Source organism: Leptodactylus fuscus, chromosome 1, assembly GCF_031893055.1.
Source record: "Leptodactylus fuscus isolate aLepFus1 chromosome 1, aLepFus1.hap2, whole genome shotgun sequence".
Taxonomy (NCBI): Eukaryota; Metazoa; Chordata; class Amphibia; order Anura; family Leptodactylidae; genus Leptodactylus; species Leptodactylus fuscus.
Window position 1 is genome coordinate 279119341 of NC_134265.1, and position 26162 is coordinate 279145502.

General features: G+C 42.1%; 1 protein-coding gene across 4 annotated transcripts in view; it reads left to right on the plus strand.

Annotated features, from left to right (window-relative positions):
* Window positions 1–26162, plus strand: part of GAB1 (GRB2 associated binding protein 1) — an 81464-nt gene that overhangs the window by 23766 nt on the left and 31536 nt on the right. For all 4 annotated transcript variants that reach the window (XM_075288210.1, XM_075288225.1, XM_075288218.1 and 1 more), the window contains exon 2: window positions 20377–20671. In XM_075288210.1, the coding sequence (XP_075144311.1) occupies window positions 20377–20671 (295 nt within the window). The remainder of the gene's footprint in view (window positions 1–20376; window positions 20672–26162) is intronic.

Sequence of the window (26162 nt, forward strand, 5' to 3'; positions counted from 1 at the left end):
GATTTGAATTTTTAATCATTTTTATTTGTTTTTATATTTTTTTTTACTTTTTTTTAAACTTTTTTTTTTGCATTTATTAGACCTCCTAGGGGTATTGACATGGGTGGGCGGTGTCGCGGATTGTCAGAGCGGTGGGGGTCGGCAAACATGGCTGCTCCAGAGCGTTAAAGAGAGCCTCCTGGAGTATCGTTAAGGTGAGGGGCAAAGTGGTAAAGTATATGTATATGTGATTGTGTGGGGTTAGGGGCTAAGCTGTAGAGGGCAATATGAATTTTGTGGCTTGCTATGGTCCAAAGTGTGTGAGATTGCAGAGATGGTGGTGTGAGTTTGGGTTTTGTGGGGGTCCTGGCACAAACGTATGTGCGCTATTGTGACGAAAAGTAGCCTATTGCGCAATGGGGTGTATTAACTATGTTTGTGGAAAATTTCAGCCAAATCGGTCGAGCGGGTTTTGCGTGATTGAGTAACAAACATCCAAACACACAAACCCACAAACATCCAAACTCACAAACTTTCACATTTATAATATTAATAGGATATTAACCTGAAATACCTCTGTCCCAAAGACACTATGTACAGTTTCTCACAGCACAGTATAGCAGCTGAAATACAAATTACGTTCAACACAAAAGTCTCACGTATTCTCAGAATTACAGCAACAAGATACACAGTTACATTTCATATCCCATACCTTATACACACTACTAAAACCTTACCCGCTCCTGTATTTACCCACTTCTACAATCACCGCAGACGAAGTCCTGGGTACCAGCTAGTTTATAATATTAGTAGGATTAATACATTCACATCTGCCTTTGGAGACTCCATCACAAGGTGTGTCAAAAAAAAAAAAAGTCTTTTCCTTCCAGCAGTTTCAGTTTTAAAGAAGGGACACCTGGAGAGTTCCATTATAGATAATGGGGTCAGTCGGATTTCATATGCTATCACTGTTATAGCAGTCCGTGCTAGTGTGAACCTAGTGTCGCTGTACTGACAAATGTTAACACTTATTTTTTGTAGCAGCAGCGAAACAAGTTTATGCGTTTGCATACTGTTTTTTAGAATTGCTTGTCGTAGTAAGAACAGGTTCTTAAAGAGGACCTGTCAGCTCTCTGGCCATTAGTAAATAATTGTATTTCCCAAATATCTCCGTTTACTGCCCTGCTGCAGAATAAAGTTGGGGCCATTCAGACTCTTAACTGATGGAGAAGTATTGCACAGCATTAAAGACTCCAATAATCATGACTAAGTCCCCAACCCTACTTGCTAAAATGTAGCCACAATTTTGCAAAGAACTTCACTTTTGCCTGGAGACCCTCATTATTGTACCACTGTTCAGCCCTTCAACAAAGAATTTGCCTTCTGTTACAGCCAAATATCTCAAAATTTGACCTATTGGCTCAAATCATCTGCTGCCATTTTTCTGCACCTGAATTCCTGTTTTTGTGCATAGTTGAGTTTTTTGGCCTTGTTTCCACTTTGAAGGTATGGCGTTGCAATTCTTCTATAAAGCCCATAATGGACATGGGTGTACTAGGGTCCTATTGGCTTCTTCCAGTTCTGAGGATATAACACTGCTGAACAACTTAAGATTTTTGAAAGGAAGTATACACTGTGTGTCTTTCATCTGCTTCGCTAAGTTTTCTTGGCTCACCACTGTATCTGCCTTCCTCCTCCATTCTCAATGCTGCTTTAGATTTGGATGTAATAGGAGGTAGGGAGGCGTCTGGCTCCAAATGTAATCTGCAGCAGAACAACCAGGGCTTGCCGAGTCGGTAGACCAAAGCACAAACTCAGATTCTGCTATTTTTCCATAACCAAATCCAACTTTTTCTCAGGCTAATAAATGTGCTCCAGGTCACAGAAAGTCAGTGACTGAATTCCTATGGAAGAAAATTCAATAATGTAAATGGCAATAAATCTAAAACTATTTTATTTTGAACCCAGAGTCTGGTAACCTTTTTTTCCAGCTCCAACCAACAGTGGCCCCCAACTCTAAACCACTGCCCTGAAGACCAGGATCTGAATATGTTGAACAGATATCCCTGTATCAGAAGGATAGGGCCTTACAGCTCAGCCCCATCACCCCACTGTACTCTTCCATAGCACATTTATGTTTTAGAAACTTCAAAAGTAATATTTGTAATCCTATCCTATCCTACTATTATAAATATGAAAGTTTGGATGTTTGTTCCTCAATCACACATAAACAGCTGAACGGATTTGAATGAAATTTGGCACATAGATTGTAACCTCTATTAACACACAGGCTGCTTTTTATCCTGGTAAATGACATGGCTTCACGACTGTTATGAATTTATGATCACATACTATGTTACACATCTCTTGTAGCGGCTTATCTCAGGTCCCAGGTCTGTTATCTCTCTATGTAAACACACGCTAACCCTCAGTGGATTGTGTAGACACCTTCGTATATTATCTGATCTGCTCCAGGCAGTGCTGATAAACTGACATGGCCAAACACCTTTAATCCAAATTGGCAGTTTGCCAATTTTAAACTGTAATTTCTGTGGAGATGTGTTCTCTTGTATGTTAAAAAAGAACACATCTCCACAGAAATTACAGTTTTACAGAATGATAATCTACTGGAAATTATTTGGGTAGTAATTCAAGGGAAAAACAATGATAAGGACATCATACTAGGCGTTTATTACAGACCACCAGGACAGACAGAAGACATGGATGAGATTTTTTCACAGCAAATGACCACGCTCTCAAAGAAACATGAAATAGTGATCATGGGAGACTTCAATTACCCTGACATTCATTGGGAAACCCACACAGCCAAGAGTAAAGGCTCCATCAAATTTTTATCCTCTCTAGCAGACAACTTCATTGCCCAGCTAGTAGAAGAAAACACGAGAGGAACATCCATTTTGGACCTAGTCCTAACCAACAAAGAGCACATGGTTAAGGGACTACGGGTAGCAGGGACACTGGGATTCAGCGATCATGCTATACTTGAGTTTGGGGTTGCAAGAAGAAGAAGAAGACCTGAGAAGACACAGACTTCAAGGCTCGACTTTAGCAGGGCAGACTTCAAGAGCCTGAAGGCAAGGGTTAGCAGAATTCCATGGTGCAAAATTCTTAAGCACAAAAATGCACATGAAGGGTGGGAAATCTTCCGTAGGGAAATCATTAAAGCACAGGAACTAACAATACCTAGAAGGAAGAAAAATGGGAAGCACCTAAAAATATCAGGATGGATGACCAAAAAATTACATAACCTGCTAAAAAGGAAAAAGGAAACATACAAAAAGTGGAAGATGGGAACTATACCTAAGGAAGAGTACACAGCAGTCTGCAGACTCTGCAAGACAAGCATCAAAGGAGCTAAGGCTGAACACGAATTGAAGCTTGCAAAAGAGGCAAAGAGTAAGGTAAAAGGATTTTGGGGATATGTTAAAAGCAAAAGAAAAGTGAAGGAGACCATTGGAGTCCTGAAGAATGACAAAGGAGAAGCAGTTAACATGGTGGAACAGCAGGTGGAGCTACTAAATTCATATTTTGTATCCATCTTCTCCCAAGAAACTAATGGAAATATCGGCATTAATGGTTATGGAGATGAGGGGAAGGAGGACTCCAAGCTGACTATAAGCAAAGGTCTGGTAAGAGAGCACTTAGCCAAATTACAGGAAACCAAGTCCCCAGGACCAGATGATTTACACCCTAGAGTCCTGAAAGAGATAGCAGAGGAAATAACAGAACCCCTTGCTATAATCTTCGGTAAGTCATGGGAAACAGGAGTTGTCCCTTTAGATTGGAAAAGGGCAAATGTTGTCCCCATCTACAAAAAGGGGAAAAGGGACGATCCAGGAAATTACAGGCCGGTAAGTCTGACCTCGATAGCAGGAAAAATCTTTGAGAAAATTGTCAAGGAACATTTACTTCGGTACCTGGATGGGAAGGCATTAATTAACCAGAGCCAGCACGGCTTTATGACCAATAAATCTTGTCAGACTAACCTGATTTCCTTCTACAACAAAATCACTGAATGGTTGGACCAAGGGAATGCCGTGGACATAGTATATCTTGACTTCAGTAAAGCATTTGATAAAGTATCACATAACCTTCTTATTGAAAAAATGATTAAGTATGGCTTTGACAAAAAATCAGTTAGGTGGATTCACAACTGGCTTAATGATCGGGCACAACGAGTAATACTAAATGGCTACACATCCAACTGGAAGAAAGTCAAAAGCGGGGTGCCGCAGGGCTCTGTTCTGGGCCCAGTACTTTTTAATATCTTTATAAATGATCTGGACAATGGAATTATTGGGGAACTCATAAAATTTGCAGATGATACGAAGATAGGAGGAATAGCCAACACTAGAGAGGAGAGAGAGTATATTCAAAAGGACTTAGACACACTGGAACAATGGGCTGAGGCCAACAAAATGGTATTTAACAGGGACAAATGCAAAGTTCTACATCTGGGTAACAGAAATGTAAAAAACATATATAGTATGGGAGGAATAGAACTAAGTGATAGCATAGGGGAAAAGGACTTGGGCATAATAGTAGATCACAAATTCAACATGAGCCAACAGTGCGGTGCTGCTGCAAAAAAGGCTAATAAAATTCTGGGATGTATTAAGACAAGCATTGAATCTAGATCAAGAGAGGTCATTATTCCGCTGTACTCTTCCCTGGTCAGACCACACCTGGAATACTGTGTACAGTTCTGGGCGCCTCAATTCAAGAAAGACATCGATATATTGGAGCAAGTCCAGAGAAGAGCAACCAAAATGGTGGAAGGTCTGCAAACCATGTCCTATGAGGAGCGGCTAAAAGAACTGGAATTGTTTAGTTTGCAGAAGAGAAGGCTGAGGGGAGATTTAATAGCAGTCTACAAATATCTGAAAGGTAGTCACAGTGCAGAGGGATCTACCCTATTCTCATTAGCACAAGGAAGTACAAGAAGCAATGGGATAAAACTAAAGGGAAAGAGATACAGATTAGACATTAGGAAAAACTTTCTGACAGTGAGGGTAGTGAGAGAGTGGAATAGGCTGCCACGGGAGGTGATGGGCGCTCCATCAATGAAAATCTTCAAGCGGAATCTGGATAAACATATAGCTGGGATGATTTAGGAAAACCTGCACTCGCAGGGGGTTGGACCCGATGGCCCTTGAGGTCCCTTCCAACTCTACCATAAGAAAAAAAACAAAAACATGACATGCCGGGGAAAAAAGAAAATCTAACTTTTTGCAAACAACGAGAGCTATGAAGGTAGCCAGAAGTCATCGAGTTCTCCTCAAGCGGAGCTGAGGGGGATCATTGACGCCAACAACACATGCATTATATGGTATCCCAGCGAGCTGCTGAGATGCCGGAAAAGTCACAGGCATGGTGCGAAGAACTACTTCAGTGCCAGGCCAACTTGAGAGCTGCTGAAACGCCAGAGCAGGCGGATCATCAATGTCAACAACACACTCACTCATTATATGGCATCCCAGCGGGCTGCTGAGATGCCGGAACAATCACAGGTACAGCGCGACTAACGAGTTCAGAGACAGGCTAGCTTGAGAGCTACCGAAACACCGATTTATCAACGCCAACAACATGCTCATTATATGGCTTCCCAGCGAGCTGCAGAGATGCCAGAACAATCACAGGAACAGCGCGAGAAACGAGTTCAGCGACTGACCAGCTTTACAGCTGTCGAAATGCCAGAGAAGGCGGATCAACACCAACAAAAAGCACATTATATGACGTCCCAGCGAGCTGCTGAGATGCCAGAACAATCACAGGCATGGTGTGAGCAACAAGGTCAGCAGCAGGACAGCTTGCGAGCTGCCAAAATGCTGAAGCAGGCAAACCATTGACTGCATCAATTTGCTGAATATAGGTGGATCATCAACGCCAACAACCCGCAAATGAAGTCGCAGGCAGAAGCTAGTGAACTATATTTTAGAACACTATTTTCTTGTTTCTTTTAATCACTAGTCTTTCCAGCTTGTAGTGCAATTTAGGAAGAATCACAATTTTGCTTCTTAAAGTACAACATTGTACATTGTACTGGGGGGGGGGGGGGAGATTACAAAGCAAGGCCCAAGCCCAACCTTGTCACTTCCCCATTTTGACATGTATAATGCATCCTGTTTAGTAGGTGGCTTCCAACTGAGGAGCAACTTCCTGACATTGCACAGAGTTTCTAGGGCTGAATTCTGCATGGGCTGTTAACAACTAAAGTTATAATTGGACAACACAGTGACATAAAATACAGACTTTTATTGTAGTGCATAACATCTGAATATTTTTTGTTAAAATGTTCTCATAGTTTATTCATTTAATTTGCTCCTTTTTTTTTTTTTTTTTCTTCTTTTCTATATTCTTTCATTCTGGCAATTGTCAGGATCAACTATAGCTTATCAGCTAAATGGTATTATTTGCCAGTTTGCTTTATAGGAAGACAAGGAAAGCAATCCTTTCTCACTAGTGTAGTAAAGAGATTAGTAGATGGCATGGCTACATTAGGATGTCAGGGGAGTAAAGTAATGGCTTAGCATCAGCGCAGCGATTACATCATCTCATTAGCTGAGTGAGTCCAGGCCTCAAGATCATACAGCTGATCTGAACATGAGCTGGATACACTCAACACTGGGTAGTTTTATAGATTTGCCAAGGCTGTAGTCATATGCCTTCACTAACAAGCACCTAGATAAATGGGTTGTGTGAACCTAAACACAACTTGAATCTTGGCATTTGTGTGTGATCTTTGTGGTTACCTTCTCTGCCTACACCACGGCCACAAGGATAAAAAGATGTGATTATATGAGCTGTATTTTTTTTAATTAATAATATGCAAAGAAAATGTATATACATCTTTAAAAAATTTGTAACATTTTGCCATTTGTCTTTTTAAAATGAAGATTTGTCAGATACCCAATATAATAAAGCAAACAAAAAACATTGTCCTGTTTGATCCCATACCAGTGTATGTCTACTCAGCTGCTGTGGTGATGTGCCCATATTTATACATGGGGCCCATTGAAATGGAGGTGTTAGGGCCCGTTCACACGGGAACAGAGGGGGTGGATTATGGCCGCGGAATCCACGTCATAATCCGCCCCTCACAATGGTGGTCTATGAGGACTGCTAGTGTTCTTTTTTCCGCTAGCGGCATGTTGCCTCTAGCAGGAAAAAAAGAAGCGAGCTGCCCATTCTTCAGGCGGACCATGGTGTCTGCCTGGCGGCAGCAACCTCCGGGGGTCGGCCCGTTCATTTGAGCTGGCTCCAGAGGGGGAAAACGCGACAGGCAGGCGGGTTTTGACCCGAGAGTGATGCGGCTCCCCGCGACACTATCGGTGCCAAAATCCGCCCCCAGCCCTTAAAGTGACAGGGATTAAATGTCGGAATAACTTTTTTTTTTTTTTTTTTCTTAAATTAAGTCTTTGCCTTTGGATTGATCATGTGATCTCATATTCCTCAAAGTGCTGGCCCATGTGCTTCTGCCCTACCTCTTCTGAGAAAGTGGCCCTGCCTGTCACACAATCCCCAAATTATAGCCCATTATCTCGCATTTATCCCATAGTTTTGTCCCTCTCACAAAGTCAGGCCACCATGCGCCCATTACCTTGCCCAGTTTTATCAGCAGCACTTGGTACAGCTTTGAAGACCTATAGTAACATCATTCTCTGTCACAGTCATCATGGCGGCAAGTATGTAGTACTAGCCTCTGCCCGCAACTTCGTCTGTGTGTTGTTGGCATCGAAGATCCGCCTATATCCAGCAAATTGCTGTCATCACTGGTTCGCCTGCTCCGGTGTTTTGGCAGTTCTCAAGCTGACCTGCTGCTGAACTTGTTCCTTGCTCTGTGCCTGTGATTCTTCCGGCATCTCAGGAGCTAGCAGGGACGCTATATAGTGTGTGTTGTTGGCGTTGTTAATCCGCCTGCTCTGGCATTTTGGCTGCTCTAGGAGCCGATTGACGTCTCTGCGTGAAATCTGGCTATGTTCATAGCTCTCGTTGTTTTAGAATTTTGCCGTAATTTTTTTTCGCCAGTTTGGCTTAAAGGTGGCTTTCCTATGTCGATGTCTCAGTACTGGAGCAGATCAGATAATCAAATGTTTGTACACGCTGGACTCTGTTATTTGTATGTTTACATAGGGAGAAAATAGACCTGACTTTATCAGCAAACTGCAATTAACTGATAGTCCTGGCAGCAAGAGCAGTTTAATATAGTATGTGAACATAAATTCAGAACAGTCGTGAAGCCATGTCATTTACCGGGTAGCCTATGTATTAACAGAGGTTACAAACTATCTGTGTGCCAAATTTCATCCAAATCTGTTAAGCCGTTTTTGTGTGATTGAGGAACAAACATCCAAACTCACAAACTCATTTATAGTAGGATAGGATAGAATTTTGAGCTCTGCAGTGTTTTGCACAAACAGGTAACATACATGATTAGTGTTACTAGACATGGGTGACCGCATCACATTTTTAATTCGCTTCCATGACAACCATGCATATTTTAAAATGTAATTTACATTGTGTTGTAATAACTCTGTTTTACGTGTTTTTTTGTTTTGTTTTTGTTTTATTTTCAGTATATTCTCTTCTCTCCTGACACATTTGTTTTATCAAACAAATTTCAGTGAAATCATTTTGGAGAAACTTTTTCACAGTGCATAATGCTACATGGTGTTTAACAGCTGCTCAAAATTAAGATCTCAAATGTTAAACATAGTGAAAGTGGTCACATAGAAATCCAGCACAGTTTGATTTCTGCTGACTGTTGAATCACAGGCATGGCAACGTATTAGTAGTAGTACATATTTAGCATCACTTTACTTGTAGGGTTCAAGTACAGACAAAATGAGACATTACAAAGTAATAAGTCAATTTACACAATGGGACTGAGGGCCCTAATTACAAGACCTTACAATGTATGAGATAGATGGGTGGCAAAGGTGGTAGCATTACCTATACAGTATTCAGCGGTGTGGATTTTTTTTTTCGTCATTTTATTTTATTTTTTTAATGTAGACTGTGGTCCCCATAGAGGGCTCATAATTTACATTTTCCTTATCAATATGTCTTTGAAGTGTGGTAGGAAATCCACACAAACACGGGGAGAACATACAAACTCCTTGCAGATTATGTCCTTGGCAGGATTCGAATCCAAGGCTCCAGCGCTGCAAGGCTACAGTGCTAACCACTATGCCACCGTGCTGCCCCGGTCATTTTCATTTATGAGCCATCACCAGTCATTGAGCAGATGGTGCCTGGACATATAATTTTACAGTCCGATACAGCATCATATTCTGTGGGATAATGCGTAAGTGTGAACATTAGAAAGTTAGTTTTAGGGAAGGGCTTAGACTAATTGTGATAGGCCTGTCTGAAAAGAAGTGTCATTAGTTTGTGCTTGAAGCTTTAGAAATTGAATGTAAATCTGATTGTCCGGGATAGAGCATTCCAGAGAAGTGGTGCAACTCGGGAGAAGTCTTTAATAAAGGAATTGGAGGTTCTGATAATAGAGGATGTTAAACTTAGGTCATTGAGTGAATGAAGAGTTGGGTGATAGAGGAAATGAAGGGGGTTGCAGCATTATGGAATGCCTAGGCAGCCAATGTAGTGACTGACACAGACTGGAGGCATTGCTGTAGCACCTAAACTGATAGATGAGCCTGGCCGCTGCATTCAGAATAGATTGTAGAGGGGAGAATTTAGTAAGGGGAAGACTGACCAGTAAGGGGTTACAAGTAGTCAACACTTACCTATAGCAGAATACATTTTCAATATTGACAACATAAGTCACAAAAAATTGGGAGATAGTCCTTTCGATACCATTCTGCCAAATCCTACATGACAAGGCTCATGCCTACCCTGACAATGTCCTATTATTTCAATGTATGCCTTCCCAGTCACCTGCTATTAAACCAGATCTATGTATTCTGGGGAGAGACGCTGTTCTTTTTCCTTCACCCCTCAGCTACAAGAGGGGAGGCTTCCCCCACCTCTCATGCATTATATCATACTGGAGGATTGCAGCCACTGTTATTTCCACTTCCATTGTGTCTGCTTCCTGTTGGTCAAAGGTTATAAGGATGGGGTACTGCATGGAGATGGAAAGCTTACAGGAAAGAAAGCCTCTGCTGCATGGTTAAACTCTCTTCACTTAAGGCTTGTACATCATTTTGGTTTTCTGCTGGGAAAACAAAGGTAATTTGCTCCCCCCCATCCCCCAGTGCTTGCTCTTTTCTTTCAGTAGCAAAGAATGCTCATGGTGAGGATGCTGATGCTGCTGCTGGACGAAATCGGGCTTTCAGACGAGCATTGACAGCGTCCTGTTGCGTGAATGAATTCTGCTTTTCTTATGTTCACTATTAACTCCTTGATTGCTGGAGTGCCTGGGATGTATTGTTTCCAAGACTTCGACAGATTCCCTTGACTAAGAGCTAAGGCTGTGTCTTTATTACACCAGTAGCCGATCATACAAAACTGCTTCAGTAGGAAAAGAGGGCAGTGGACTGGGCTCCACCCTTGCTTTGTATTTCTCACTGCTGTGTTTCAGTACTGTTGTATGGTATGGTTGTGTTTTTTGTTTTTTTGTTTTTTTTTTTCCTCTGGTTAATATGATTTTATTATTCTTTGTGATTGCAGTTTCATTTGTCAAAGCACATGGTTTGTAAAGATAGCATGTTTCCTTGAGCAAAGGGAACTCGCTGACACCAATTGAACCTACAGTACAGTCATAACTGGTGGAAAGTCGATTCTCTGTAAAGCAGCGTACACAGTCTGAAGTCTTACGTTTACACTTGCTTTGGAGTTGTAGTGCTTGAATGGATTGATGAACCTACAGGCGTTGAGTAGGAGTTTAAAATATTAAGTAATTCTATATCTAGTTAATTCCAATATGTCATATTTATAGCTGTATCATTTTATGGTAATAGGATTTTGTTTGTTTCTCTGTGTTCACATGCATGTTTTATGTACACTAGGAAATGCCACCAGTATGTTGACTACAGAACCTATATATCAGGGGTAGGCAACCTTTGGCACTCCAGCTGTTGTAAAACTACAACTTCCAGCATGCACACTTGCTCTGCTGTTTCTGGACCTCCCATGTAAGTGAGTGGAGCATGTTGGGAGTTTCACAGCTGCTAAAGTGCTGAAGGTTTCTGACACCTGCTATATGTGATAAGTTTCCTTCTGCATATGGATAAGTGATGTACTTCGGCACACTGCCCGTTAAACTTTGTAGTCCTTATGCTGTAAATGTGTGATAGATGTAGATCCCATAGAATCGACAATTCTATTCTCCACCGATGATCCTTGTCTTACAATTGTGCCCAATATTTCTCCTGTTGCATTTAGTAGAGTTACAGAAACAGAGCAAGTTGTATTTGGCTCATTCTGTAACTCATAGGCATCAGTAGAAAGGCCTGTTGAATGTGAACTTGACAGCAGATGCACAAAATTGGGGGAATCGAAAATGGGGTCGGGTATGTCTGTTCTTACAATAGGCACTGAGCCCCTATGGTGGTGCCCACACCTATCATTCCTTTATCCAGCAGATATACCAAAAAAAGTGTAAGCTGGAAATACCTCTTCAATGAACTTTTTAACTTTTGAAACCTCCTATTTTTTTGTTTTGCACCTAAATGCATGCTCCAATCCATGGCCTCTTCTATTATTTGGAGGTTAGCAAGAAGGAAGTGGGACTGATAAATGAAAGCAGAAAACATGTGAGTGTAGAATTGAGATATACATATTGTTTATTTGAAGTTTGTGGTCATGGAGCACAAACGTCTGGAATGAAACTGTGGCTATAAAATGTAGGATTTTTTTTCCCCCCTAATGAATGACTCAATGATTTGAAAAGTTAAAGGGGTTGGCCATTTTCACACCAATATTGGGAAACAAATTTTATTGTTTGTACAGTAAAAAGATATAGAATTTTCCAATATACTTTCTGTATCTTTTCCTCAGTTTTCTATATTTCGGCTTGCTGTCATTCATTCTGATACTTCTAGAGGATAAAACTCTGTCCATGGTCATGTGATTTATGGTCCATGGTCATGTGATGAGCACACAGGTGCACAGCTGATTACCAGGCAGATGTCTGATTACTGGGCTGTGACTGTAACGAGCGGCACCTGTGTGCACATCACATGACCATGGACTGTAAATCACATGACCATGGACTGTAAATCACATGACCATGGTCAGAGTTTTATCCTCTAGAAGTAACAGAATGAATGACAGCAAGCAGAGATCTAGAAAACCGAGAGGAATTGATACAGAAAGTATATTGGAAAATTGTATATCTTTTTATTGTACATTTGTCTCTCAATATTGGTCTGAAAATGGCCAACCCCTTTAATTATTTCATTTTAGATGCATCCGTGCCACAAGAAATGCAATGTTGTACATACCCTGTGAACCACTTATTTATACTTTACTGACTTTCCTGTGAGAAGGATCAGTAGATGTGTTGCCAGGTATGTGAAAGGTCATTACGCATACCAATAAACAGTTGAGGGTTTTTTGCTTCTTTTGTTTTGATATTGCTTAACCACTTACGGATTGCCCATAGAGTATATACGTCCCAAAGTGTCTTAGGGAGCCTTCACACGGAGTATACACGTAAGAACCAGCTCCCATTGACTTGAATGGGTGCTGGCATAGGAGCGCTCCCCATTGATATCAATGAGAGGCTTTATTTCCTATTGCTTTCAATATGATACGCGCGTATTTTATGTTTAACATAAAACACATCAGAGAAGATTTTCAGAGGAGTTTGTTTCATTTATACTTACAGGAGAACCGCTGGGGCGTAGGTATAATTGACATGCTGCGATTTCCAAAGCCGTGTCTCTCTGTACCACAAAATGAGCATGGGATTTGCTAGAATCACACCCACTTTGCTCTGACTGTAGAACACCACAATTTTTTACGTCACATGGGGCCCCGGTCTAAAAGTGGCTTGTGTGGGAGAGTTGTGTGGCTGCAGCCTTCTCCCCTCTCTACATAGTGAACTTAACCATCACTTTACTGGCAAGGTTTTACATGGTTAGAGCTACAAAAAAAAGATATCAGCTTGGACTTTGTATGGATTTAATATTAGGTGTTCTTTGGCTATCTACATGCTTGCTATCATATTTATTTGATGTTTCAGTTTCCTCCTGAAGCAGCTTAAGGACCAGTCAGAAAAATGAATTGCCCTTTTTGTATAAAAGATTCTTCAAATAAAACCTATTGTAAGAACACAGTGTATGGCCACATTCATCGTGCATCAGCCAAATGTATAAGATTGGTGGTTGTACGCCATGAATTTAGGAGCCCCTTTTGTGCTGCTTTTCTTGGCTCATCTACATGACTTCAGACATTCCTACATTCCTCCCATGTTTTGGGTTGGGAAGAGAGGTATATATTCTTATAGAAACCTAATCCGCGGCCTGCTCTCTCCAAGTCTCCAGCTGCTCTTGCATGCTTGAACCTGCAGTTAATATCAACTTCTAAATTAATTTTGGATGTTTAAAAGTACAAAATGCCGAGTAGTTTAGTACAGTATGATATAATGGTGATGGGTATAACATGGGTGCATATAATAGAATTTGAAGAGGCAGGTGGGTGGGGGGATAGCGGCATCAAATGTTCTAAATTTACAAAACATTACACAGATTTTAACGTGTACCTACAGTTATTAAATAACTCTTCAAAAATTATAAGGATATTTGAATATAAGAAGCATATACCGTCTTAAGGCTAAGACCCTACCTAGCGGGCCACAGCAAAAAGGAGCTGCGGGGAAAAACACGACGGCAATGCAGCACTTTTCACTAAGTCTGCAAATGTTTCCTCTCCTGACTTTGATTCCATTCTAACTGTAGGAAAACTATATAGGTATAATTTACGTGTTGCAGTTTCCAGAACTGCAATGGTTTTGGAAATCGCAGCGTCTCTGCTGCGTGTATTTTTTCACAATGTGTGGATGGGATTCGCTAGATTGTAGTGACTGGAAAATACAGTGGCGTTTACGCCACATGGGGCCCAGCCTCAAGAAATGTCTCCTTCTCCACGTATTAGGCGGCTCTCCTTTTATTGGTTGTTTACAGCTCACACACAAGTCTATGGGTAGGGGAGGCTGGTTGATTTATTGACTCCTCCTGTGCTGAGTTAGTCTTCTCTTGAAGTGTCAGAAGTGTGCTCTCTCTCAGGGTAAGTTCACATGTTTTGTTTTTTTTGGTCCGGAACCTGAGGCGGCATCCAGTCGCGCACTCCACTCCGGATTAGGCCCTAATGAATGGGCCTAGTTGGGAGGGAGTGTCTTCAGGCGGATGTCGCGAGGTGAATCTGCCTGAAGAATGAGCATGACGCTTCTTTTTACCGGGAGCCAGAACAAACGGCTCCCGGAAAAAAGAACTGACTGGCTCCCATTGATTTCAGTGGGAGCCGTCTTTTTTGATCAGGATTTTGAGGCCGTATCCATCTCAAAATCTTGACCAAAAAACCCTGTGTGAACTTACCCTCACTGTGTAGTAGCAGTTATTTGCCTGCCTTTCCAGCCCTCTCCCCTTTTCTTAGACCTCTATGTATAAAGTAACCTGCCTGAAAGTGGAAAAGGAAATCTATTTCTTTAATAAAATCTATATTTGTTATGAAGTTTATGGTGACAGATGCAAATCATTTATAAAACATTTGTATAAATCCTTGTTGATGTAGTGTAGGTTCTTTAGTGGTTCCTCTGTCAGGATGCCAGTGATGACGTTCTGTACTTGCATGTGACAACTGCAGCCGATCGGTGGCCGCCACAGTCACATGCTGTACTTATTGTCATTACGGAGCTCTTTTCTGCAGATCACCTCTTTATGCATCTAAAGATCTAAGTAGTATGAGGGTGTGTTATCAGAATGATGTTTGTGACGTGACCAGTGCCACCTGGAGGAAAATCAACATGGCAGGAAAGTTTACAGTCCTCCTTTAGTAAAGTGAAAACCAATTCTAACATACATCAGTCATTATTGCCTATTTATGCAGCTCAGCTAAAGTTAGAAGCTGGTGGTGACAATAGTATGAAAAACAGGAAATGTTATCCAAATGTGCATGCGGAACAGATGATCAGGATGGTGGTTAGTGGAGTGGAAACTTCCATTCAGCCTGTTTTTTCCTTATTTTGTTCAGTTATATATTGGTTTTACTTCCTGGAAAACAATTTCCTAATGTGTTAATTAACATATTTCATTTATTTGCATTTGCCTTGTCAACAATCCCCTCTTCTGCTTATTACTCGTAACTACTACTTCATGGTCACACAAATCATATTCATGTTTTCATTACATAAGTTCCATAAATCCTAGGCTTGGCTTGCATTACCAGAATTAGAAACCTATACTGATAGATTTACTGCTTTCCAAGTGGAAGTGTGTTCTGAGGTCATTCAGAGCAAAATCTTCTATTCTCTCATGAGAATCTCCAAGAAAATTGTAGCATGTGTCACTGCATTTAATGGAGATGGTATTCTCTGGAAAGAATTCTTAGGCAGATTTCAGTGCCTCATGTACTATCGCTGATCTGTGATATGTAGTGTGCAAGTATATAATAATAATATACTCTTGTACAAGTAATCGCTGAAACATGCGCACGTCAACACCCCCCCCACACACACACACACACACACACACACACACAAACAGCCTCATTCTCTTGTGACTGAGAACTGCACCTGACATCTATCATTCACTTCATGGCATATTCTATGGTTATGGCAAGATGAAAAGGGGTTGTCCAATGTCAGGTAAATGTATTCTTCGTGTAATCAAAAGTTGTGCAAGTTTTTTGGAATCTCTGTTATCATTTTTATTTAGATCCAAAAAAGAACAACAAAAAAATCAGTCCATGGTCATGTGATGGACACACAAGTGCACAGCTCATTACCAGGCAGATGTCTGATTAAGCAGCGTTCACACTACTACTTTCTGACGGAACCCCTGTGGTGGACAGCGGCGGTAGTGTGAACCCAGCCTTACTGTGCTGTGTAATGTACAGCAAAGACCCGCCGCTAATGCTCATAGACAGTGCCTGCACAAGGCGTAATTTGGAGAGGATTTTCGGTCCCTGTAATGTATTGCATTTGAAGGGGGGTCTTTTAAATACAGTATTAAAAAAATAATACATTTGAATCACACACGCCCCTCCCTTTCCCTAGAACACATATCCTATCCTATCCTGTCCTACTAATATTATAAATGTGAAAGTTTGTATGTTTGTGTGTCAATCACGCAAAAATGGCTGAACGGATTTGGATGAAATATCGGCACATAGTTTGTAACCTCGATTAACATATAGGCTATTTATTATCCCGTTCACGTCTGTTATGAATTTATGTTCATATACTATATTGCACTGCTCTTATCTCAGCTTCTGAGAAAACCAGGTCAGCAGCAGGACAGCTTGAGAGCTGCTGAAACACCGGAGCAGGAAAACCATCGATGGCAGCAATTTGCTGAATATAGCCAGATCATCAATGCCAACACACCCGCAGATGAAGTCGCGGGCAGAGGCTAGTAAACATATAAGTTTAAAAAAAAAAAATACTGTAAACATATACACATAGACATTAGTTATCCCTGTGTCTAAAAACTTAGATACATTTTTGGTGAACACCTTAGCAGGGAAAAAATAATCAAGAGACAAGCCACTGTTTTTTTTTTTGGTTTTTTTTGGCCGTTTCGCCAAATTTGAATAAAAAGTCATAACGTCATAGATGTTCTTCAAAATGGTACAACTAAAAACTAAATCTGTCCCCGTAAAAAAAAAAAAAAGAGACCCCTATGCATCCTCCTTCCTATACATGGAAATATAAAAAAGGTACAGATGTCAAAATATGGGGCTTCCAGCTTCCCAGTACATTGTAGGGCATATTAAATTGTGCCATTAATATTAAGCCCTCATATGAATCTGTGAAAAGAAAAAGTAACTGCTATGGGATTTGGAAAGCGGGACGTCAAAAGCGTATTTTTCGGACTGTAAGACGCACTTTTTTCCCCCCAAATTTGGGGGGAAAAGAAGGCTGCGTCTTATATTCCGAATGTGGCGCCTGGCACCCGCTGTAATAGAGAGGCGGATGCTGGCAAGGGATAGATGCAGGGGCCAGGGCCTGAGACATCGCTGCGCTCCTCTGCCCTGCATGAAGCCAGCAGTGGGAGGAGTGATGCTATTCCGCTCCTCCGTCCCCCCGCCGCTGGCTTCATGCAGGGCAGAGGTGCGCAGGGATGTCTCAGGCCCCGGCACCTGTGCTGGCGTCTATCCCTCGCCGGCGTCCGCCTCTCTAGTACAGTGGATGCCGGGTCTGTAGTCTGGATTGGCGGCCCTATCTCCCCCGGGGCCGGTCCCCACCAGCCCCATACCTGTGAAGTTGCAGGCCGGCTCCTGCGCGGCGACATTGCAGGAGACGACCTGTTCGGGTGAGAGCCAGGAGCCTAATGAGGCTCCCAGGCCTGTCACTGCTGTATTAGTATTGCGGCTGGGTCTATGACCAGCCGTAATACTTATATACAGAATGTCCCATAGACGGCAATACAGTTGTATTGCCGTCTATGGGACTTGCAATCAAGTGACCGCAGGTTCAAGCCCCCGGGGGGGGGAATAAAATAGTTAAAAAAAAAAAAAAAAAAAAGCTTTAGAAATATATAATAAAAATATGAAATAAATGTTCTAAATCACTCCTTTCCCTAGAATATATATATAACAGTAGAAAAAACACTATGCGTCCCCGTACAGCTGCAGGGTCACCTGTCAATGTGGCCTTGCAGCTGTTGCAAAACTACAACTCCCATATATTAAATATTTTACCATTTTTTGCTTCAAAATTTTTTTCCCCTATTTTCCTCCTCTAAAACCTGGTCTTATAGTCCAGTGCGTCTTATAGTCCGAAAAATACGGTAATACCTGTGGTGGGAAGGGGTAAAAATAAAACTGGTGTCACGTGCCCATTAATCGTGTGAATGTGGCTTGGAAAGGAATGCAGAATATTTATGAAACATTTATACCTCGCCCTCCACTCCTCTCTTTGGCTAATTAAAAAAACAAACCAAAAACTGGCAAAATCTTCAAGAAAATAAACAGCTTTTCCAAAGGGTTTGACCTTAGCCTAAAGCTGGCTTCACTGTGATGGTCCTTTGGTTGCCCACAAAAAAGCCAAAAATCTAGCTTCTCCATGTAATAAGTACGGTATTTTCAATTTTTCTTGTTTTTCCTTTTAAATATGTATTCTGCTGTTTGATGTGCAGTTCAGGGAATCCTCAGACTGTACATGCCAATGGCTTAGATGAAAGTAGTGTATACTGTGGTTTTTCTCAGCACAGACCAGCGGCCTATGCTAAAAGCTGACATGTGAAGTAGCCTGTATACTATATAGTGTGTCAGTGTTTGTTTTACTAGTGGTTTTGTTCATGGCAATAGTCCTTCTCTTGGTATATCTTATACGTGTAACGAAATGTTGTCATTTGTATTATAAGCAAGGTTCTTGGTTTCTAGTGTTTGAATATGCATGACTTTTTTTAATGCATCTTAAAATGGCCTGGGAAGCTGTGGACTATGGTCCTGAACATGTTAAATCCAAAAATAGAAGCGCTGTAAGAATGTGAGAGATTCTCAAATAACAAAGAGTAATTTATATGGAGTTTTGTCCAATCTGACAGAAACAGAGCCACTTTTGTCCTATGGCTAGCATGGGTGCTGATGTCAGTTTGCTTGTCTGGCATTAAGCTTTATGCTACTACTAAACTCTTCTTTGTACTTTCAGCCAGAAGACCTTTGTATATGCCCTATTAAAGTGCACACTTAGTAATTTGCTCCCCCCCCCCCATTCCCGTTTAGTCTGTGCCAGCCCCAATGAGTGACTCATTTATTGAAAGGAACCAACATAAAGAGTAGCAGGTGCTTATATCCTAAAGTTAGCAGTGTAGTTATGTACGGCGCGAAGCAATTAGACATCTGAGGGAAGCACAAAGCCAGAAAGACTCATTTTGATGAGTAATCCAAACTATTCAGACATTATTTTTTGGGGAAGGGGAAATTGAGGATGTGTTGAAAAGGATGACTAGTTTGTAATGAAGTGACATGTTTGGCCTCTGACACCAATTCATAACCTAACGCTGTTATGAAGTTGTATGTCATGGTATTTTATATATAGTGGCAAAATATTTCTAAAGCCTTAACATTACTGTGCTGCGTCCCACTGGAGGGAAAGTAGCAAGTTACTGTTCTTTCCCCCTTCTCACCTTTAACTTTCCCATAATATATAATATAATATATCTGCCAACGCTAAGTGATTTTTTTAAATTTATTTATTTTTTTTAACATGCTTGTGGCACAGATTGCCCAGGAAAGGGAGTACTAAGCTGACGCTTGCTCTGAGCGGAGCTTTCTGTGGCTAAAGTTGTTCAGTGATATCTGATCATCTAAATATGGGTCCAATCTCCAATATGTACTAGATTATTATTAGTGTTATATCTATAAATAACTTTGCAGATGAAAAATGGTTAAAAAGATCCTATTTCATTGTACATGTAGTCCAATCAGTGGGCATGGTAGACCTGGAGGAGTTGGGCACATTGTTATATAGTTTTGTGGGAAATGACTGCATATAACTGTTTACCAACTATCCTGGAACCTTCGGGATGCTCCCGAAAAAAAAAAAGGGTGACTTCCTAGGAGAGCTGGCAAGTCTCCTGGGACCAGTGGATGGCGAGCTAGGAGTCTCTTCATATGTGACTTTTTGACATTTTGTGCCAGTCATGTCTGAAAAGGAGGCTATCTCATTCTGTGGTCATGGTGCAAAAAGTAGGTGCGGTGATGTCCAAAAGGCGCCGGACTAGACCTGTAGGAGATGTGGCCACTCAGAGGGGTGTGGCTCTAATTAGAAAAAAAGCTTCATGTGCTGTTCTCCCAGAAGTCACTTGCCAAATGTTAGCAAGTATGCTTATAGCTTGTATTCAGTTAAATCTCCCCTTGTTCTATTTTTTGGTTTACAGTGGGTGGTCCTACTTGGTGATTTTATGGCTATCTCTGCGGGTACAGTCATACAGGGGAGATTCACTAAGTAGATCCGCCCACTGGACTCCTAAGCATAGAAATAGCAGAGATAAAACTAATAAAGTACAACCTCTACTCAATATTTTCCCACAAAACTGAATAAAACTGAACTGGAGGAACCTTGCATGGAAGATATCAGACTGAAGAAAATTAGAATTGCGTATCTTTTAAATTTGCTGTTTCATATACTTTAATCTTCCCTGGGAAATGCATTTATTTGTATGTTTGTGTGTGTGTGTCTGTCTTTCCTGAACAGGTGGTCTATAGATGACTTATACTTTTTTTGTCTGTCTTCTCTTCTAGGCATGGAAGCGGAGGTGGTTTGTCCTTCGCAGTGGCCGTTTAACAGGAGATCCTGATGTGCTAGAATACTACAAGAATGACCATGCTAAAAAGCCTATTCGTATTATTGACTTGAACCTTTGTGAGCAAGTTGATGCAGGACTGGTTTTTCCCAAAAAAGAATTTGAACATAGTTATATTTTTGATATTAAAACCATTGACCGGATATTTTATTTAGTTGCTGAAAGCGAAGAGGAAATGAATCGGTGGGTTCGAAGCATATGCGACATATGTGGATTCAACCCCACTGAAGACGGTAAGACTGGTTATGAACACTTTTCTCTAGGTCATCTTTAAGAATGCACATATTGAATGTACATATTATTTACATGGCAGTGTTTTGGTCACTATTTTACATGAGTTTCTGTAAGCCAAAGCTAGAGGCTGATTGGAAACTCAGAACATGCGCTGATTCACACGGAGTATTCTGGCTCGTCATTTGGTAAGTAGACGCCGCGGGAGGATTTGCGGGCCATATACGCTCCCATTGTTTTCATTGGAAGCCGGTACCGTACACGCGGCGCTATTTTGCGGCCGCCGCAAAGTCACGGCTGCAAAATAGCGCCGCGTGTACAGTACCGGCTCCAATTGAAAACAATGGGAGCGTATACGGCCCGCAAATCCTCCCGTCTACGTACCAAATGACGAGCCAGAATACTCCGTGTGAACCCGGCCTTACATATACTTTACGACTTTCACCCTCACCTTAACGATACTCCAGGAGGCTACCTCTTTAACCCTCCGGAGAAGCCATGTTTGCCGACCCCCACTGCTCTGACGATCCGCGACACCGCCCACCCAGCCACTCCACTGTGTTGCTAGGAGCATGCGCATCTTAGCCACCTACAGAACGTGTTTCCTGCACGCCACCATTTTGCTCCTCCACTGTAGGCCACAGCACCCGAACTACTCTCTCCAGCCCGCCACACTCCCCGACGGCACTCTCACCTCACTGTTGTTTTGTCTTCACGATCCATCCCCCTTCCCTAGGTCTCCACGCCAATGACACTGGTAAGTTCCGATAGCATGTTTGCATTGGGACTACTTCTGGCCTGTATACTCCGATGTACTCTTTCAACACACCACGGACACGTAACGGTCGATAATAATGTCACCAATCTGCCTTACTGCCCACCTTACAATTACCCGGCGTCCCTTCACATAAACTAGAACTCAAGATTGGCGTCCCTGTTCTACTCAGGCGTAATCTGGATGCACCCCGATTGTGTAATGGCACGAGGCTACGTGTCACACTACTAGGAACAAATATCATTGAAGCCACTATTCTTACAGGAGCAGCTACAGGTGATAGTGTTAATCCCACGCATTCCAATTATACCAAATAATTTCCCATTTCAATTCAAACGACTACAATTTCCCCTTAAGTTGGCTTTTACAATGACCATTAATAAATCCCAAGGACAAACGCTGAAAGTGGCAGGAATACATTTGGCTACACCAGGCTTCTCACATGGACAACTTTATGTTGCTTGCTCAAGAGTATCCTGTGCCCAAAACTTACATGTGCTGGTGGAAAATAAATCGTACAATGTCGTATATCGAAGTATATTAACCTGAAATACCTCTGTACCAAAGACACTATGTACAGTTTCTCAGAACACCATATAGCAGCTGAAATACAAATTACGTTCAACACAAAAGTCTCACGTATTCTCAGAATTACAGCAACAACAAGATACAAAGTTACATTTCATATCCCATACCTTATACACACTACTAAAACCTTACCCGCGCCTGTATTTACCCACTTCTACAATCACCGCAGATGAAGCCGCAGGTACCAGCTAGTGTTGGATAATTCTCCTACGGGGAAGTTACTTTCTGCATCTTCCAAAACCTTCCAGTAAGCCTCTATAAACTGTTGTAAAGGGCATTACAGTAACTTGGTTATGGACCTTCTGGTGTTAGGAATAGTAAATACATACAGAGCTTGTGTTGTTTCAATGGCTCCCCTGAAAAGTCTCTGTTATGTAATAGTCTGTTTGGTAATGTTGTTTTCTACTAAACAGTTAATTGGCTCTGACCTGTCCCTATTCCCAAAATGCTCAGAAAAGTTGCGTTTCTGTTTCTCTATTATGCAGAAGGAAAAAAGGGAAAGAGCGCCTGGGAGGATCGAGGGGAAGAAGAGAGTAGAAAGAGAAGATGGAGGGGGGGAAAGGGTAATCAGGGGGTTAAAAATATTAAGGGGGGTGCGAGCGAAAGGCAAACCAACTAGGTGGTCCACATCTAGTGAACCACTGGTCCCTTACCAGGAGAGGAGAGCAACAAAACTGTAGGAGTAAAGATGCATCTTCCCACGGCAGCCACGAACAGGGAGGTGTAGAACCCAGGAGCGTCCGATACTCCCCGTTGAAAGTTGAAATTCAAACCAATAGCACCAGGTCTTAGTGTAGGCCTCAGTCGTGCCATGCAGGAAAGAGGTGAGGTTTTCCATACACATGATCTCATTGACCTTCAAAATCCAGAGAGAGCATAATGTAAACACGGGCAGCGAGGACCAGGAATTGAATCAGAGAGCGCTTATAGACTTTCACTGAAGACTCGCAGTGATTGTGTAGGAACAGAGCCAGGCCTAAGTGATGAGGAGTCTCCGTTAATCACAAAGTCATCCGTTTAACACAGTCACAAAATGAGGACAATGCAGGGCAGGACCAAAACATGGAGCATATCCCCCTCCACCTGCCCACTTCTCCAGCCCAGTGGTCAGTTTGAAAACCCATTCACTTGAATCGTTTGCAAATGTGACGGCCCATGTTCGTCTCCCGTCTGTCCACAGGGGAAACCGTTTTTTTTTTGTTTTTTTTTATATCCGGGCACAAAGTCCAGCATGTCCGATTGTATCTGCCTAAAATAATGCACAAATAATGTGCGGAGTGCACAAACTGGACAAAGAGCGCAGGCATGAAAGGGGCATAAATGATCACGAATCAATGGGATTTTTAACAGATTTTTGCCGGATCTCTTTGTGTTTGTTAGCCTTGTCTGACAGATGCTAATGGACATTAACTGTAGTGTAAATGCCCCCTAATAGAGATGAGCGAACAGTGTTCTATCGAACACATGTTCGATCGGATATCAGGGTGTTCGCTATGTTCGAAAAGAATCGAACACCGCGTGGTAAAGTGCGCCAAAATTCGATTCCCCTCCCACCTTCCCTGGCGCCTTTTTTGCACCAATAACAGTGCAGGGGAGGTGGGACAGGAACTACGACACCGGGGGCATTGAAAAAAATTGGAAAAAGTCATTGGCTGCCGAAATCAGGTGACCTCCATTTTAGACGAATAGTGGATTTCAAATCCGGGTCATATAAGAATGTGAACTTTGTGACTATGAGACAGGGATAGCTGTACAGGCAGGGATAGCTAGGGATAACCTTTATTTAGGGGGGAATGTTATTAAAAATAACTTTTTGGGGCTCTATCGGGTGTGTAATTGTGATTTTTGTGAGATAAACTTTTTCCCATAGGGATGCATTGGCCAGCGCTGATTGGCCAGAGTACGGAACTCGACCAATCAGCGCTGGCTCTGCTGGAGGAGGCGGAGTCTAAGATCGCTCCACACCAGTCTCCATTCAGGTCCGACCTTAGACTCCGCCTCCTCCAGCAGAGCCAGCGCTGATTGGCCGAATTCCGTACTCTGGCCAATCAGCACTGGCTAATGCATTGTATTGGCGTGATGAAGCAGTGCTGAATGAGTGTGCTTAGCACACACATTCAGCTCTACTTCATCGGGCTAATAGAATGCATTGGCCAATCAGCGCTGGCCAATGCATTCTATTAGCGTGAACTGAGTTTGCACAGGGGTTCTAGTGCACCCTCGGCTCTGCTACATCAGATTGCTACATCTGATGTAGCAGTGCCGAGTGTGCATCAGATGTGTAGTTGGGCAAAACTGACTCGGCACTGCTAAGTCTCTGCATTCGCATAGGAATGCATTGGCCAGCCTTCGGCCAATCAGCGCTGGCTCTGCCGGAGGAGGCGGAGTCTAAGGTCGGACCTGAATGGAGACTGGTGTGGAGCGATCTTAGACTCCGCCTCCTCCAGCAGAGCCAGCGCTGATTGGTCGAGTTCCGTACTCTGGCCAATCAGCACTGGCCAATGCATTTCTATGGGGAAAAGTTAGCTTGCGAAAATTGCAAACTGACAGGGATTTCCATGAAATAAAGTGACTTTTATGCCCCCAGACATGCTTCCCCTGCTGTCCCAGTGTCATTCCAGGGTGTTGGTATCATTTCCTGGGGTGTCATAGTGGACTTGGTGACCCTCCAGACACGAATTTGGGTTTCCCCCTTAACGAGTATATGTTCCCCATAGACTATAATGGGGTTCGAAACCCATTCGAACACTCGAACAGTGAGCGGCTGTTCGAATCGAATTTCGAACCTCGAACATTTTAGTGTTCGCTCATCTCTACCCCCTAACAGACAAACTAAAGATTTTAGTGGGAAGTGTTTTCCCTTTAGTTGGATGCACCTAACGTTTTGGTGCGTTGTGTGCATTACTCCCTTCCCCCCACATCTGATATTGTCTTTTCTGTTTTCTGCACCATTAGTGGTGTCATCAGTTTGTCAGTTTTAGTATAATAACTTTACTTGAAGCAATAAATACTGCTATAACACTGTCACACAGTCTTTCTCCTCGCTGCCTTTTTTTCACATGTGTAAAGCAAATAGCTGGTGTTGGCAGGCTACAATTATCGCCATACAAGTAACAATATCACCTTCATATGTTTTGTAAGGACTAGGACACTTAAAACACTGTGTGAGGTTGAAAATGGTAAATTTTATGAACAATGCAGCTTTGTAAACTCCTTCATAGTTATGATGTAAAAAGATCAATTGTATATGACTGCTTTTCTATCTGTTGTTCCCCGAGCAGGCTTTCAGCCAATATATATGGCCAGGTATATGTGGCCATACACTTTCAATAGTTTTTGGCCAAATGCTTGTTCAGCTGGCAGCTATTCTTTTCAACTTCCTCTCAGCTACACAGGCACGCTCTGTTCAGCCAAGTATACATGTGTTTAGTGGGGAAAGGGGAGTGAGCTGCAGCTGCTTATCTCCCTGAGAAATAAAGAAAGAGGCATGTTGATATTCAAGATACCTGATACATCTTTTCCCCAATATCATCCTTGGGGCACTCGGCACAACTCTATAGGCATAAGACTGACCGGTCCCGCTGAAGTCTAACGACAAAACAAAGCACAACCACCTTTAAAAACAGTGGGCAGAATTTATTGCACCTATCGAATGATGCAGAGAATTGGAGTTGTGAAAGGCCCCCTCTACAGCATACGGTGCGACAAGCCCACGTACTGTGTGGTGTATTGGCCATATAGTGTGGAAGGTCAAATGACATCTAGCAGCTTATCTTATATGGAGCTCAATACTGTAAATGTCCAACTGCATGTGTAAGCGGGGTGTCTGCTATACTGTCTAACATTGGACCTGTAACTGAGCACTGAAGTGTTTTAATTAAAAAATTACTTTTAATTTAATTTAAAAAAATCGGGATTTAATATACACTAAAGGTCCTCATTCTTGTTCTGGTAAATATAACTCCAAAGTGTTAGTATTTCTGGTGGATGTATTTGGATATGTATCCCTCCATCCGCGATGTGGAATCTAGCTCATTAGAGAGTCTTGCAGCTTCCTTTTTACGATGATGTTCATGTTTATTAAATTAATGAGACAGGCTAATGGCACATGAATAATACATTACAGATAC